Raw genomic sequence first — 16,302 nt, forward strand, 5'->3', positions numbered from 1 at the left:
GGAGAGTTTCATTTTCACAGATCTGTTTTCATTTAATCTTTTATTGGATTTAAGTTTGGAACTCAGCAGCATGAACCTACTGCACAAATTGAAGGTGATCCTTAACAAGAACAATTTTCAGTTAGAATTCTAGAAGTCTCTGAAGCGTTAGCTGTAAACAATTTCTATCAAAGTGGAGGAAACAGTGAACTAAGTTGGTTTTAAAGCAGGGAAGGATGTTTCTGTGAGTGGAATCCAAATTTTTCCATTATTGGTTCTTGCATAGACTTTTCTGACTTGTGCCACATTGAACTAATCCTCATTTTTAATTGATAGTAGGTTAAAGCAAGAAATATAGTGCAGATAATCCTGTATTGATAATCCAGTAAAATAGCCAGTGCTTTGTGCTTCCGTTTAGGAATGAATTAGTGATTTTTGACTAGAGTTTGCTAGATTTTAATGAGGATCTAAAGGTCTGAAAATAGCCTAAATTTGAATATTCACATGTATTAATTTCAATATATTTTTTAATTTTTTCTTGCCTTAAATATCAAACACAGAAATAACAGAACTATCGGAATCTACCTTTTTCTTATCCAAACTGTTATTTACTGAAACCATGGTACCCACCTGTGAGGAGATGCACTGTGCACTTTTTACTGATAATCTCTTGAAATAAACTCTACTGTGATGTTGTCCCTTTTAACTTAGTTATTTGTATGATATGTGTGTGCACAGTTGTCAAAACGTGAGGATTTTTTTCTGTGAGACATCAGAGCTAATCAGTCAGGAGCCGTAATAATCTTCCTACACAACCATGTGGAGGCTGACAAAATTGTTGTTCATTTCTCCTAGATATCTTAAAACCATAGCTTTCAAGGTGTTCTTGGGCTTTATGCATCAAACACCTATGACTTGGTACGTTCCTACATTTTGCTGGTGTGTTCTCAGGGTTGAGGCAGTATTGCGTGTATGCAGTCATGAGTTTGCATGGACTTTGTGAGATCAATATAACTGCTAAAAAAGCAAAAATGCCTACAGTATCTTCTGCAAGTTCAATTTGGGGGTGAGTTTGCAGACAGAAATTACATTTAAGATGATTTTCTGGATTTATTTATGGTTTCTAAAACTTATCTGGAGTCTGGTGATTCTTTTTTCGTTACTGCAAAATTCTTCTGGATCTTTTGTATCTTCCCAAGGAGATGGCAGCTGCTCACTTTGCCTCTAATGCATTCTTGGAGAAGAGAGGTAATGGACACGAGTCAGCTTCTCTCTGCTTATGAGAGAGCTGTCAATCACCCTTCCCATCTCTGCAATGGTAGCTTTCCTTTGTAATGCTCTAGCTGAAGGTGGAATAGAGCTGTTCAATGTTTATGTTATATGAGGTTCTCAGGTTTCCATTTGTTTCTTACTCCTTCATATTTCCTTCCTTCCTGTGAAGGAAAAATACAGTAGAAATAACATGACAAGTTTTCAGCTTGCTTTGCAGACATTAGAAAGCAGCACAGGTTTTTGTCCAAAGACAGCAAGCAACTGTTTCTGATCAGCCTGAGTACGTCAAGAGAGACATCCCCAACTATCCAAGTTTTCCACAGTTAACTCTCATGCAGAATTTTTAAATCCAAACTTCTCTTTCTAGAGGAGATTTCCTAAAATAAAGAAGAAATCTTTGAAAACGACACATTCCTAGAGAGAATTATTGTGGACAATTTACCTGTTTACATATACATAAGAGAAGGAAGAGAGAAAACAAACAAAATCAAAGCCATCTTACATTTCTTCTGCTGTGACTTTTCATTTGTATTGTAAGAAGATATTTTAGGCAGATATGAAATTCCACTCTAAAGGATTTGTTAATACAGATAGGTGCCTCTTTTTTCTTCCCTCTTCATCTTCTGCTTGAGAAGAGAGAAGCAGAAGGGGGTGTGCCTTTCTAGGAACTGTTTGTGCTTCAGTGAAGGTATGATCAAGCTTTTAGTTGAGATATTAAGAATTTTAATGCTTGATTCAATTAATAGGCCTCTTCTTGAAACTGAAGAACACTGAGAGCGTATAGGTGAGGGCTAAGGATGTTTTTATTACAGAATCCTGCTTATAGAAGGAGGTATCAAAAAAAAAAAGTTTGGCCTGAAGAGGACAAAACTTTTCCTTTCCTGAGATTCTGTTTCTCTAAGAGACTGAAGGGATCTGTAATATTTATATGTAGTAGAGAAGAAACTGTTCATGAGGTTGTATTTTGTGCTTTAGCAGTCCACCCAGAAAACTGCGCATTAATGTCTTCCTTCTTGCTCAGAATGTTGATATGTAGCTGAATCGTCTTGACAGGCATTTCAGCTTGCAGCTCTAGGCAGTGAGAACTTCTGAACGTAGTGCTGCAGCCATCCATCCATCCCTAATTCAGAGTTGTACACAGCCAAATAAAGCACAATATCACTGGAACAGTCCCCTGAAGACAAGACCTGCCACAGCATGTATTATGGTTTCTACTGCTTCAAGCCATTGGCCTGTGAAACAGCACAGACCAGCTAGGGGGAATTCTGATTGAGGCTGAGCAGAGTTAGCCACTAGGAACGTGAACCATTTACCATAGTTGGAATTAGCACAAGCAAGTAATAAAATAAAAACTGCGAAGACAGCCATCCCCCTGAGACCACTTAAAACTACACATTTGTTCCGTTTATCTTCTAAGCATTCCTGGTGCGTGTGCAAGTTCAAAGGGTTAAGAATAAAGTCAATTTAATGATCAGATTCAATCCCACAGAGCTATGGAAATTTCTGAAGGAAAAGTAAGAATTATGTTGAGTTTGCCAACAGCTTAGATCTCTTGCTGTAGAAGGTTCTATTCTTCTTTTGTCTGCAGTATGATGTGAAGAACCATCGTACCTTTTTAAAGCGCACCAAGTATGAGAGCTTACACCTTGAGGATCTGTTTGTGGGCAACAAAATTACTGTGTTTTCTCGTCATCTTTCCTTAGTGGACTATGGAGATCAATATACAGCACGCAAGCTAGGGAGCCGCAAAGAAAGGTAAGAAAACCTGTTTGTTTGAAATCCTCCTTTATGACTGGGGTAATTGTTCTTTGCTGAAAATAGGATTTCTGTACTGTGGGAAAAGGAGGAATTAGTCACAAGTCTGCATGAGGTTTGCAGTCATCTGGCATACTGATAGCTGGAGGGAAGAAGTTCCCTGCTTGTAGGCAAACCCACCATTATCCCTCCCACCTGATACATCTTCAAGGCCAGTTTATCCACGGTGTGTGATGCTGCATTCTCCAGATCTCTCTGAAGAGGAGAGGTGGAGGAGGAAAACATGAGCTCCAACTCAGCTTTGTTACTCCTTGCAGGGCTGGTAGGAGTAGCATTCTTGTGATTTGTGGATTCTCTCAGGGCAGTATTGATGTAGTAACCTTAATGGATACTGGGCCACAATCTTGCAAACTGCCTCTCTGCAATCAGTGCAGAAAACTAGTACCTTACCAAACACGTCTATCCTGTATTATCAGTAGTAACAGAACAGTAGGGACTGGAGCGAGAATGGCCATTCCTATCCTCTATTGCTTTTCTCACTGTGGAGGTTTTTCATTTCAGAATGCTTTCAGCATTTCATAAACTATGCATGCATGAGGATGAGAAGTGTGGAGTGGGAATGTCAATAAAACCTACGTGGTTGTATGTTAAGACAAACTTAATAGGTAAAAACCCATCCAAGAACAAAAGTAGTAGGAGAAACTTAGAATGACAATAAGGTTACTCTAGGAGAAATTTAAATCTGATTTGCCTGCACTGCATATAATTTCTGAATTCAGGAATTAGTGAATTTAGATCATTTGCTCCAGGTTTTTGTTGTTGGTGGTTTTTTTTTTTTTTTTTTTTTTTTAAAGAAGTTCATAGAGTATTTTCACAGGCATGGTGTTGCAGTGAGCCCTGTTCAGTTCTATTGCTCTCTTTCACTGTCTGGTGTTAGTTTGAACTCTTTTTGAAGAAGCATAACTGGACACTTTGGAACAGCTGCAAGTTTTGGCATTATCTTTGTCCTAACCTCACAAAAACATTGCCTTGGAAATGACTGCCATAATAAGTTTTCATAAGAAGCTTCCAGAAGGATGATTTCTGGTGCTTTTTCTTCAGTCTGGAGTTGCAAATGGTGGAAGAGTAGCAAAGAGAGTGGAGAATAGCAGAGAAGGACTTCTGTGTATGACACTGCTCTCTGTTTCTCATTGGAGTGTTGAGTAGATTACATCTGTCTTGTTTATGGGTTTTATCTCGGTGTAATTTTTTTATTGCTGCATGTTTCATGCTCTGCCTAAACTTGCATAAGCCCTGGTACTGATGGATTTATAATAAGAAAAGGTGGCTTGTGATAAAGTGGAACATTTTTCTCATAAGTGTAGCTGTATGTTTGTACAGCAACACTGTATAGCCAGCAACACCACAGATTTGTCAGTGAGGTGGTCCTTGGAGAGGGGGGTGCTCTACAAAAGGAAGGAGAGAATTTATGACGTAAGCTATTTGGAAAACATTTTAGGAATGTCAGCTGAAAGATAACATAAATATGCAAGTGATGTTACATATTCAGAATGGCCTTGGGGAACATAGTAAAAGGTGTCTTAAACAGGCAAGATATCCTCAAAATCCAGTTCCTTCACAGAAGCTGGCTTTCACTGGGTAAACAGGGTCATAGTAAAGGAATCCTTGTGCAAAATGGCTGCATGTGGACTGTTTGTCTTTTTGGCCTGGTCCTCACAGCATTTAAAGCAGTTATTAGTTAAACATTATTATTAGTAAGATTTCTGCAGCACTTAATTCCTAAAAATAATTTCTAGTTGGAATGTTGCTAATAATTTTGTGGATGTTGTATGAGGGCAAAAATATTCGTGCCTTTCCTTGCCTTTATACTGTACAGGATAATCTGTTTATCTCAGCTTTGGAGGTACATTCTCTGGCTGCTGAATATGCATGCAGACAAAGCTCAGAAAAGACCTGTGAGTAAGGTAATGTACATAAGAAGAAAAAAGTGAATGTTTTGAATTAGGGGCCTTTGTTCTTGTCAGGAGAGCCAGCAAATGTCACTCTAATTACATGAGGTGTGAAACACATGGTAAGAGGCCAGTGTAAGGAAATAAGACAGGTAGGTAAGCATGTATTTACTTAGAGCACACAGTGTAAAGAAACACTGCTTTAAGAAAGTGACTTCTGTTGTATAGTCCTCCATTTGTGATCCTGGGCAGTTGTAACCTGAAGTAAACACTTGTCTGAGCAGTGTGTACTTTCTAAGTTGTCTGTACTCAATGTCAGTTAATATCCATGATTTTGAAAATGGTATGAGAAAACTTGTGTCTCGAGCAGAAATACTCAATCTCTTCAAATTGGCTGTGTCATTGACATAATCAGTATCTCTTCCCCTACATGACATAGGACTTTTGCACGTACTGTAGCTTATTTTTAATAAGTAGGTTTCACAAGCATAGCTACAACATGAATTGTGCACCGTTTCTTTGATCAGCTCCCATCTCCTGGTTGTTTTTTTCTTTTTAGCACTCGTTGGAGTACTGTCAAACAATCCTTCTGAAAATGTAAGCAACCAGGATGAGTTTTCATTCTTTGTTCCTAGACCTAAAATTGTTTCAAAAAGTACTCTGCAGACTGCATCATGTAAGACTACAAAAATATATTGCTAATTAAAGCTAAAAATAAGACATTTTCAATCGAATCTCAGGAACAGGCTTCAGCATCTTGAATTATACTTTTTCTTGCCCTGCTTGCTTCTGAAAAGCTCATACTGATATGTTACACACTTTATACAGTGATGTTAGCTAAAAGGTTTTGTTAGATTTTGCTCACTGCGATTTTTGTTAGTTTCTTCCAGGTGAATTACTACTCAAAGCAATGTTTCATTGCACTTGGCTGGGAATTAGAGTTTTACTGGAAAGCTTGAAATTAGAAGTGTAAGGGATTGTTTATTTCTAGTGTTAGCACTTTGTGCTGAACAGCCTGTGTAATAGCATAGATCGAGAAAAAAAAAAAAAAAAAAATAATAATTCCGGAGGGAAACGTCAACTTCACTGGTGATTTTATGCAATGATTTGATCCTTGGTGATCACGGTAAATGAGCAAGTTGAGAGCTTCTTGAGCCAGGGTGTACATCATGCATTGTGTGAAGGTATGCCTGGCCTAGCACACAACTGCTTACCTTCATGTGCCTTGATGCACATGGCACATTCTGTCATATGATAAATAATATCACAAAATAAATTGGAGCTATTAAATCCTTGGGAAGTGTTGTCAGGCTATGGCCACATGGATTATGCTAGCATGCTTCCCTGAGGTCAGCCTTCTCTGGCCTGAAGACAGGGTTAAATCGTTTTTGGTTTGGACTGCGATGTACTGAAGCATAGGCTCAGCTGATTATTCAAATGCAATTTCTTATAATTGCTTGCCTCTACCTTTAGTCAACAAGTCTTCCTGTGTTATGTTTCCCTGCTGATCTGTGTATGGAAGCCTTCTGATGCTTGTGGAAATCTGTGTTGGTATCTGAGCCGTGAAGGTCATCTATGTCTCTCTCTTAATTTCACATGCGATGTTGCATGCATTCAAATTTCCCTCTTTGTTTTCCGCTCTGACACCGCTCTTCCTTAACGTTTGCTGTAAAATAGGTAGCCTGTTCATTCCCAAAGCATCTGGTAATCTCTGGTTGCCTAAGGTAAGGTAGTAAAGGTAGTAGAAATTCATCCATCTCCTGTATCCTCAGCATATTTGCTCTCATTGGAATATACTGCTGCAAACCTATGGGTTGCTTTTCATTTTTATGCTGCTAAATAAAAAGAGAAGTTTGTCATTATTTACCTGTCATTTATGGAGGTGCTGCTTTAAAAAAAATCTATCTTGAGAAGCCTTTGTTATTAGAAACAGTGTAAAAAGATGGAAGGAGTGAAAGAGCTCTTCAGGATTGTCACAGAGACAGTTTCAGAGATACAGAATTGAATAAATCATCTGTTGATTTGTAAGCTGAGCACATTTGAAGCTGACTCACCACAAGATGAATGCAAATAGAAAATGCCATTTTACAGACCTTCCTTTTTGCTTGTTACTTTTGATTAATAATATATTTAGTGCTTGGTGTACTTGGTCTGATGCAAAGCATGCTAATAAAACTGTCCTGGCCTTGGGGATGTATAGTATAAAAAGATAATTGTTGAAAAGATAGGATGTACTTGAAAACAAAAATGTGGGGGAGAGCATTGAGATTTTTTTTGGTCTCTCTTAGAATACAGATGTCAGTCAGTAACTAATACCTTATCTCACAACGTTTTATTGTGTCCATTATCAGCATCAGCTACCGTGGCACACAACTCATATACTGTGGAGTGTTTGTACTGTATGAAGGAAAACTGGACCCTCTTGTCACTGGGGCCTCCTAAACTTTTAAAGTAATAATACAATAATCATTTCACTTTGATTTTTGTGGGAGGCATGTTTTTAGGTAATATTTCTAAATACAGAAGTTGATCAGCTTGGTTTTTATGTATATAATGGTTACCTAAGGAAAGAGCATAGAAGGGAGAAGGAAACAAATGAGTGATGTTCTAACTCAAAGCAGGGAGTGAGGAGCATAGAGAAACTATCTACCTCTGCAGCATGAGAGAGATGTACTTCAAAAAATTTAATGTGTATCTCATAATTCCTTGTGACTGAATATTCCTCATAGCTTTCGTGCTTAGGAAAGTGTTCTTTTCTGTCTTGCTAAAGGCACAATTGTGTGACTATGAGGTTATCGTTCTTGAATATTTAAAACTGAAATCACTGAGTAAAATCTCGTGGACAAACTGCTTAAAAAGTGTAGGTTTTAAATTGAATGGATTCTGTGGGTAGAATATCAGTTTGAGAATATCAGGAAACAGGCAAGTGTTGAGAATACAAGGAATTTCATGTGTGAAAGAGAAGAACCAAACTTCAGGAGCAGGCTGTGAACAGTTGCTGTGAGGTTTGGGTTAGGAAAGGTAGCCATTGCTGTGGGTAGAGGTACGCACCACTTCAAGAAGTGATCAGATTATTTGCTGTCAGAGTGAGGGAAGAAGCAGGTAAATGGCGACTGATGGAACGCTATGGGCTGACTTGGCTTTAGAAAGCTGAGGAAACTGTAATAAGCAAAGCTTATTCTCATTGGAATAATGCTTGGCACAGACATTGAAGAATAGCATAGGAATTGGTGAGACAGTGGGACTAGAATGCTTGACTGTGGCAGAATGTCTTTCTGTGGTGCTTTTCCATCTGAGCGTAAACTCGACATGCACACTAAATTCTTTAAGAAAAGTAATGTTGGCTGTATCTCTCTTTTCTTTCAGAACATTGGCTTTGATTAAACCTGATGCAACACCAAAGATTGGAGAACTAGTAGATATCATTATTAATGCAGGATTTACAATAACTAAGGCCAAAATGATGGTGCTTTCAAGGTAAGAAATTATAAGGTCAGCTCTATTGTATGTACTATTCGTGCAGTTCAGGCCATTCTCTGAAGTTTATCCCATGTTGTTCTACACATTAAATCCATTCCAGTGAGTAATAAAGGGAAGGCTCATCTGTTTCATAACAGTGTGTAGGTTTCTAAATACATATAGAAAATAAAGTATTACAAAGCTTTGTGCAAATGAGTATGGGTGATTAAACAATTTGTGTGAATCCAAGGTGACTAGCATTACTTCAGCAATTCAGTCACATTCACCGATGACTTCTCTGCATGTGCTCACCTTGTAACTTCCTGATATAAGCCGTATTACAGATTATAACACAGTTGTCTTAAAAGTACTTGGTTTCTTCACTCTCTGTAAATTCATTGTCTTAATTTGTACTCCCGAAGCCTGAACATGTTTGCTTTTTAATAACTAGGCAACACAGGCAAAGCAGGTGATCTTTTGATCACGTTGCAGGGTTGAACAGGTGCATCTCCCTGAATGCTCCCCCTGCACCCTTTGCTGCTCTCCACCTGTCTCATTCAACCACAAGATTATGGTTTCCTTTGCAAAATGCTTTCCCATAAAGATGATTAATTTATCCTAAAGAGTTTTCCAAGATTATGGTATTTCTCAGTTACTGCATTGCCAAGCCTTTTGATATGCAACATCTTTTTGACAAGAAAAGCTATCCGTATTAAATAGTACAATTTTCATGGTTCCTTGGGATTTCTCTGTGAGGTCAAGAACAATTTTATCCTACCTTGAAGTTCTTTTTGGCTTTCTGAAATACTAATTAAAAAAAAAAAAAAAGTGAGCACCTCCTCTTATGTCTGTGTTCACTTACTACAGTGTTTGATGAGACTGGTCCCAGATGCTCTCTCAAACAACTCCACTTTGTGAGTTCAGTCAGGTTTGCAATGCTGGCTTACAATTCAGTGTTTTTCAAGCGAGTGGTTTTTTTTTTTTTTTTTTTTTTTTTTTTTTTGGCTTGCTTTCCTGCAGTCTGAGATATTTGATTCTCAAGTGTTGAGTGGTTCTTTATTTCAGTGTCAGTGAACTTGGAGAACTATTGAGCCAAGTTGTGTGATTTGAAGGAAATGGAAACTGGGAATTAAACTTTTATTGCCTACTGCCTATATAAAACTCCCTGCTTGTCTTGTAAAATTGAAAATGATTATTAAGTGTGAAATTGAGCCTCAGTACTAAATCTAGTTAAATGATGTATGAGTATTTGTAGTTTCTCTGCATAACATACACTGTTTCTTGCTATTGCCATTTTAAAATGCTGGAGCAGTGGCTTTGCCAAAATTTTCTACTAGATCTGGCATACTTACTCAAGCAAGCATTGTCATCTGTTGCTTTCAGTGAAGAAAATATTACTGACACTCATCTGGCAATCCCTGTTAGCTTGGTTTATGCCTCTGTTTTTTTTTTTTTTTTTTGTTTTTTTTTTTAAAAAAAGCTATAGCCAAGATACAAAAGTGAGGACAGATACCTGCTTTGATAGGTCAGCTATCTAGACACAGAAGTTAATCGCATGTGAGTTGAGTCTGTTATTTCCTGGTGAACACTGTTTTCCTTTCTTTAAAAGCAGAACAGTAACAAGAGATGAAATGGAAAAAGGAGCTAAGTTATACAGCACAACCATAGTTCTATATTTCTTGCAATAGGAATTCTTAACTGAATAGTAGAGTTCAACTTGATACAGAAAAAATATTCCAGAAATATTTCTTCGTATTCAGAGATGACAGTATGGAATCTGTTTGTGTACTTTTTCCCCATTTGCTTTCCGAAGTTATTTGGTGAATTAATTTCGGCAAGGGATGTTCTGATGAAATAGTGAATTGTAAGCAAAAACTTGGAGCTTGAGAGTGCAAGTATTCCTGTGACTAGCATTGGTTTTGAAGCAACCAACCAGGAACTGTTTGGTTCCAATGGGTAGATAGCTGTTCTGATTCCTCAAAGAAGAAATTTGTGATTGTTAAAATCTTTTTCAGGGAAATTAAATTATCTTTAGGTACTTCTTGAGGTTATTTCTTGCCTCTGGCAATATCAGGCCTAAGTCTGGACTGCAAATGAAGAAAGATGTAAGAAGTTGCATTGCAGATGACAGTTACTGTGACTTGGTTCTGACTTGCAGCATGTTACTTGAAATATATTCAGGTGGTGTCTTTCAGTAAAGGGAGCTGCTTGAAGTGAGTAAAACTGTGGAGACCAGAAAATTTCAGGAGACATTTTTTGCCTTCAGAAGGAATTTTTCAGATGGGGATCTTTCAGTTTCTATGCATCTCTGCTTTGATTATGAGGTTTGTACACAGACTGGGGGATCAGCATTACTGCTTGCTTTCAGCTGCTAGTCTGCTTCGAGAGTTTATCCATCTCGGCAAATTCCAGCTTCAGAACATGGTACTTGGTGGGATTTGAAAGCAAGCAAGTCCAAACCTGCACTTCTGAACTGGAGTTTTGAAGCTGCAGTTGCAAGATAACGGCTGAACTTGAAAACTCTCATGGATTCTTCTAGCTGTTGTCATGCAGAAAAAGCAGTGAAGGTAGCAAGAGTTTGCATGAGGAGCCATTCAAGAAAAAGGAGGTAGGAGGGTGGGCTGTCTAGCTCAGGAAGTGGCAAGGTGAAAAGCCAAAGAGTGATGTTTCACAGGTGGATGGAAGAAGGATCTGCACTATGGACCCTGAAACTGAGCACAGGGCTACTAGAGGCATGGCTGTGGGAGTGCAGAGCTTGGGGAGGGCCGTCATGCTGTGTTAGTGATTAATATTCTGGCATTTAGCCTGCAGCATCTGATGTGCTATCTTTGTACTCAGGTACTGAGACTAAGTAACAGCTGCAGTACAGGTACACTTTGTGTGCTTGCTTGCCTTTTTTTACCTGAAAAAGTACTGAGCTCTCCTCATGGAAATCTCTTGCTATGGGAGCAGACAGTGTGTAGTAACTGGATTTTTCCCTGAGGGAAGTGCGTGACCAAACTCAGTTATAAAAGGGAAAAGCATATGAGAAAGCATGTTTTAATCTGGAGGGGTTGTGCTACCTATTGGAATTGTAACATTTGTGGATACTGAGTAGAAACCAGATTATGCACTATGCTGTTGTTCACTGTCATCAAACACTAGCCCCAATAAGGAAATAGGTTTCACTGAAGCAGATGAATTGTTTATTTATGCTTTAAAACCAGATTTCATTACCCGACGTATACACTCAAATTGAACTGAAAGATCAAAGCAATGTAACAGTGAATAGCTTGTCAGGAGGGTGTTTCTGCTGTGTTTGTTTCCCAAGCTAAGAATGTGGAGCTCATCAGTGACTTTGAAAATCTTAGTTTTAGTGATGACTTCCTTCCCAGATGAGGATTGTGAACAGGAGTCAGTTACACCTCTAACTATGCTAAATATGACAAAGTTAAATGTAAGAGTGCTGCTCCAAAAGTAATGCCTCCTGTTTTACTATGGTGGAGACTGAACCTTCACACCAGCATTCCCTTACACGTTGCTGTGTGACAGGTGGCAGCGGAGGGGCAGTCTGATAAAGTGGCACCTGACATGAGAATACAGATGAAGCAAAGGTGTGTCATTGAATTTTTCCATGCGGAAAGCATGATGCCCATTAACATTCACTGTTGCTTGCTGAACATTTCTGGAGATCTCACAGTGCCCACATTCACTGTTTGACAGTGGGTGGTGCATTTCAACACTGACAGCAATAGTAGGTCACCTCTGCTGGCATGAGTTTTGGTAAGAGTACCATGCAGGCTCTGGTTCATCATTGGTGAAAATGCACAGCTAATGGAAGTAACTGTTGAAAAATACTGTTTGTAGCTGAGATTTTTCTGTATCAAATAATGCTATTGTACTCTTTGTATCTATTTTAGTTTCCATGGAACTAAATAGGAGGCATTACTTCTGGAGTAATCTGTGTAGTTTCTTTTACAGGGTATGAATGCCCCATAAATTTTCCAACTCAGGAAGGCGTTATCAATAGAAAAATGTTGATGAATGATAGTTTGTGGTTCTCAGAGTTTATATATATGTGTGAGTGTGTATATATATGTGTACGCATATATACACTTTGTATATATCTATATAAAGCTGCATCTTTTTACTTTTCCAGAAAAGAAGCGGTTGATTTCTACGTAGACCATCAATCAAAACCTTTTTATAAGTAGGTACATCACTTTTAGCTTGACATAGTTATCGTTCTGCAACAGCAACTGATTTACTGTGGGTCCAAACTCAAGCCCTTCTGACTGAGTACAGGCTATATCTGACCATGATGGAGATCAGATGATCTAGAACTTTTTTTTTTTTTTTTTTTTGCTGAGTAATTGTTTGAGTATGTTGATAAAAAGCAAGAGTTTTGCCTGTGGTGTTATTTCACAGATGTCTGTCTACGCTAATGATAGTTATCTGAGGAACCTTAAGCTTTTGTCCTTATTTGCTTGGTCTTCCCTACTACAGTCTTATTCACTACATCTTCTATATAGGAATTTTCTCAAATTTAGAAACAAATAATTATAAATCATTTCAAAACAATGAGAAGAAAAATCTTCCTCAAAGCAGAGCTACAAAGTTAGGTTGCTCAGGTCTTTGCTGAGTTGAGTTCTGAACCTCTCTGCTGGGTCACGTATTTTCGTTGGCTTTAATTTACAGCCCGGATCACCATATGTTGTTTCCATTTTGCAGTGAGCTTCTCCAGTTTATAACAAGTGGTCCTGTTGTTGCTATGGAAATCTTACGGGATGATGCAGTTTGTAAATGGAAAACATTACTGGGGCCTGCAAATTCTGCAGTGGCTCGTACTGATGAACCAGACAGCATTAGAGCAAACTTTGGACATGATGGCATAAGAAATGCAGCTCATGGCCCAGATTCAGTTGCCTCAGCTGCTCGAGTAAGTTTTTGACTTTGTTTCTTAACTAGTTTTCTTGTTAATTTAATTTGATAATGCAAGTGGTCAGGAATTTCTCACTACTTTTTTTCCCATTTGAGTTCTGAATGAATAGGTATTCTCTTTTTTAGCATGGAAGAATAAACTGTCTGGAAACAGGAATCTTGTTTATATTTGCCATAAATGGAAGTCTCGGACATTTTGATCAGGACAACGTGCCTAGTCCTCTAAAAACTCTGCTCCCATTGTGCATATCAAATATTCATGAAGACAAACCATTTTGTATTGCTTTGTGTTCTGGAAGGTAATACAGTGGGCCTGGCTTCTAAAAGTTCCCCTTCTCCTTGTCATCTGTATTTTCTTAAAGTATTAAGAAAAAGCCCTAGGACTGGGTGATTAAATATTACCGGCATTTCCATAGAACAGAGGTGTTTGTGAACACTGATGTGGGGTAGATCTGCTGATAAGCAATGGCTAGAGTAAAGTTTACTGAACAGTTTTTCAGTACTGCGCTGTTATCTTAGCTCTAAACTAGCAGGGAAAAGATAATTGTTGCTTCTGGGATCCCAGTCTTTCCCCTTTATTACCTTGAAGCAGCTGCAGTAGAACAAATTTGGAAAAGATCTGCTCTTTTGAGGGATGCCTCATAGTAGTTGGCACTTTATGTACTAGGAAATGTGTAGCAATGATGTGCTAGTGGTGAGCGTAGCTGCAGCTGCTGTGGGTTTGCAGGGCATGGGAAACTCACTGTGAGGCCTGGGCATTGCTTGAAGCACCATGCTCAGGTGTCTGCATGGTGCATGGCCTGTGGGGCCTCTCTGCACACCTTTTCGTTTTGACAAGTCATGTTTTGGACGTGAAATACTTCTTGTGGTGGAAAGTCTGGTGGAAATGATACATATCCAGAAAGAGTTTGGATGAAGTTCAATTCTTATAAAGGAGAATCTTTAGACAAGTCTTTGTAATTCTGGTTAAGTAAACTGATGTCTTCATGCACAAAGGGAAAAGTTTCTCTTTGTTTCTATGTGCAGCAGTGACCTGCTGTGCCAGCTTTTTACCTAAGAGTGTAGGAGACAGTATGTATTAATTAAATTTCCAATCAGAATCTTATGCTATGTGCTTTGGCTTAAGTTTGTAGTTCTCTTTTACATTTCAACAGTTTGAAGGCCCTGCTCATGTGTAGTATTTTTATGACTAAAATTATTGCATTGCTGAACTTTTGCAGATGTAGGCATCCTTGTGGTGTTGCTGATACCACTCTCTGATAAAACAACTGAACTTGTGAATTTAATAGGCCTCTACGTATTTTAACATTGTAGGTGCAGAACTATCTGCTTGTATAGCAGCTGCCATGGAAACTAGTTGGTTGCAGTTTGCAGAAGCTTTCCTGAAAAGAAATAGAAAATAGAGGGACCTAAATGAAATTTTTTTTGAAAGAAAACCAAAGTCCCAACTACATCTAATGGATGTACTATACACTGAGCAGTTAGAGTAGAACAGTGCAATGACTAATCAAAGTAGGCCCCTGGTGTACTTTGAGGTTATTTTTCTTTCTGTAGGACAATTTTTTTTTCATATTAGGTATGAATAAAAAAAATTGCTTTTTTAAGGCATCACTTGGATTTTGTTTGTCATTTCATTATCCTACTCTTCAGCATTATTTAGATACTTTTCTCTTCTGGCATTTAATGGACCAAAGAAAGTGGTAAGTATTTGAAGTATTTTGTTGTCTCCTTCTCGCTGCTGCTTTTAGAATGAACATTAGTTAACAGAATGGCACAAGGTCTTTGAGGGTTGCAGCATGTCACCAAAATAAGGATGTAGGAAACTAACCCTTATGGGCACTCAAAATGGGCATTGCTTGCTAGGAGGGGAAAAAAAAAACCTCAGAAAATAGAAACACTTCACCTGTTGAAAGATCCATCAGTGAAAACTGTGTAATTGTTCAAGTTAGGATTACAGGAATTGCCATAGTAACATGAGGAGAAGATTGAGAAATAGTTTATTCTATCTGAATTGAGCTAGTAAATTAAATAAGACATTTCCAGGAAATGGCCTTCGGCGCTCTTAGTGTTACACACAAAAAAATTAGATGGATTTGGAAGTAGTATCTCCAGGATATTATTATTTCCCTTAAATAGAAATTCATCAATTCTCTTACTTAACTTGACCAGTAGGTCTTAAATGGAATCTGTGTTTCAAGCATTTGACTAATATTTATTGGCAGATTGTGTAAGCTATGTGAATAAATGGTATGGAAAAAGCATGAAGCTGGCAGTGAACAGTTTAAAAAAAAAAAAAAAAAAACCTAAAAATCACTGAGGAAATAAGCTTGGGTGTCAAGCTTGCTGTAGTCTAAGACTGAATAATGATGGCAGGAGGAAAGGAAGTAATGGGAAAAAAGAGGTTCTTTTGATTCTTCACAGAAATCAGAGTAATTGAGTTCATCTTCCATTCACTAAGACTGAGGGGGGTGGGGGGAAGAGGGATAAGAGTCTGTAAGTCATGAGAGTGGAGCCAACAATTTTAGGTGAAGATTTTTTTTAATACAAAAGGAAAAAAAAATAGTTGTAAGCAGGTGGGATGGAGATTGGTTTTGTATAAGGAAAAACTGGGTGCTCATAGTGTTATTGCTGAAGTGGAGGAAAATGTGTCATGAAAAGAGGGAAGCTAAAATCTGTATATGGGAGTAGATCTGCAAAAAATTCTGAGGAAAGAATTTAGAAATCTGGGAATGCTTCATCTGCCAAATGATTGTGGCAGCAGTAGCAGCACTTTGAATGTTCTGAGTGGAAATAGATTGTATTGTGGAAGCAGAAAGGGAAAAAAAAAAACTACAAGAAACATTCAAATGATGTTTTTATGATTGTAGCAATCATAATGTTGCCAGGGAGTGAAAGATATACTTCTCCCCTACAATAACCTACATTTGTAGTGCAAAAATCAATAATTTTCTGTGACTGAGTACTTTGG

At 38.1% G+C, this 16,302-nt stretch overlaps 1 protein-coding gene across 6 annotated transcripts in view; it reads left to right on the forward strand.

Moving 5' to 3' along the window:
• The window catches only part of NME7 (NME/NM23 family member 7), a 91,204-nt gene that overhangs the window by 16,991 nt on the left and 57,911 nt on the right, over positions 1 to 16,302 (forward strand). For all 6 annotated transcript variants that reach the window (XM_042809543.1, XM_042809540.1, XM_042809541.1 and 3 more), the window contains 4 exons: positions 2,840 to 3,006; positions 8,322 to 8,432; positions 12,553 to 12,603; positions 13,125 to 13,332. In XM_042809543.1, the coding sequence (XP_042665477.1) occupies positions 2,840 to 3,006; positions 8,322 to 8,432; positions 12,553 to 12,603; positions 13,125 to 13,332 (537 nt within the window). The remainder of the gene's footprint in view (positions 1 to 2,839; positions 3,007 to 8,321; positions 8,433 to 12,552; positions 12,604 to 13,124; positions 13,333 to 16,302) is intronic.

Source organism: Centrocercus urophasianus, unplaced genomic scaffold (genome assembly GCF_019232065.1).
Source record: "Centrocercus urophasianus isolate 14NV4802_14NV808 unplaced genomic scaffold, USGS_Curo_1.0 seq_12, whole genome shotgun sequence".
Taxonomy (NCBI): Eukaryota; Metazoa; Chordata; class Aves; order Galliformes; family Phasianidae; genus Centrocercus; species Centrocercus urophasianus.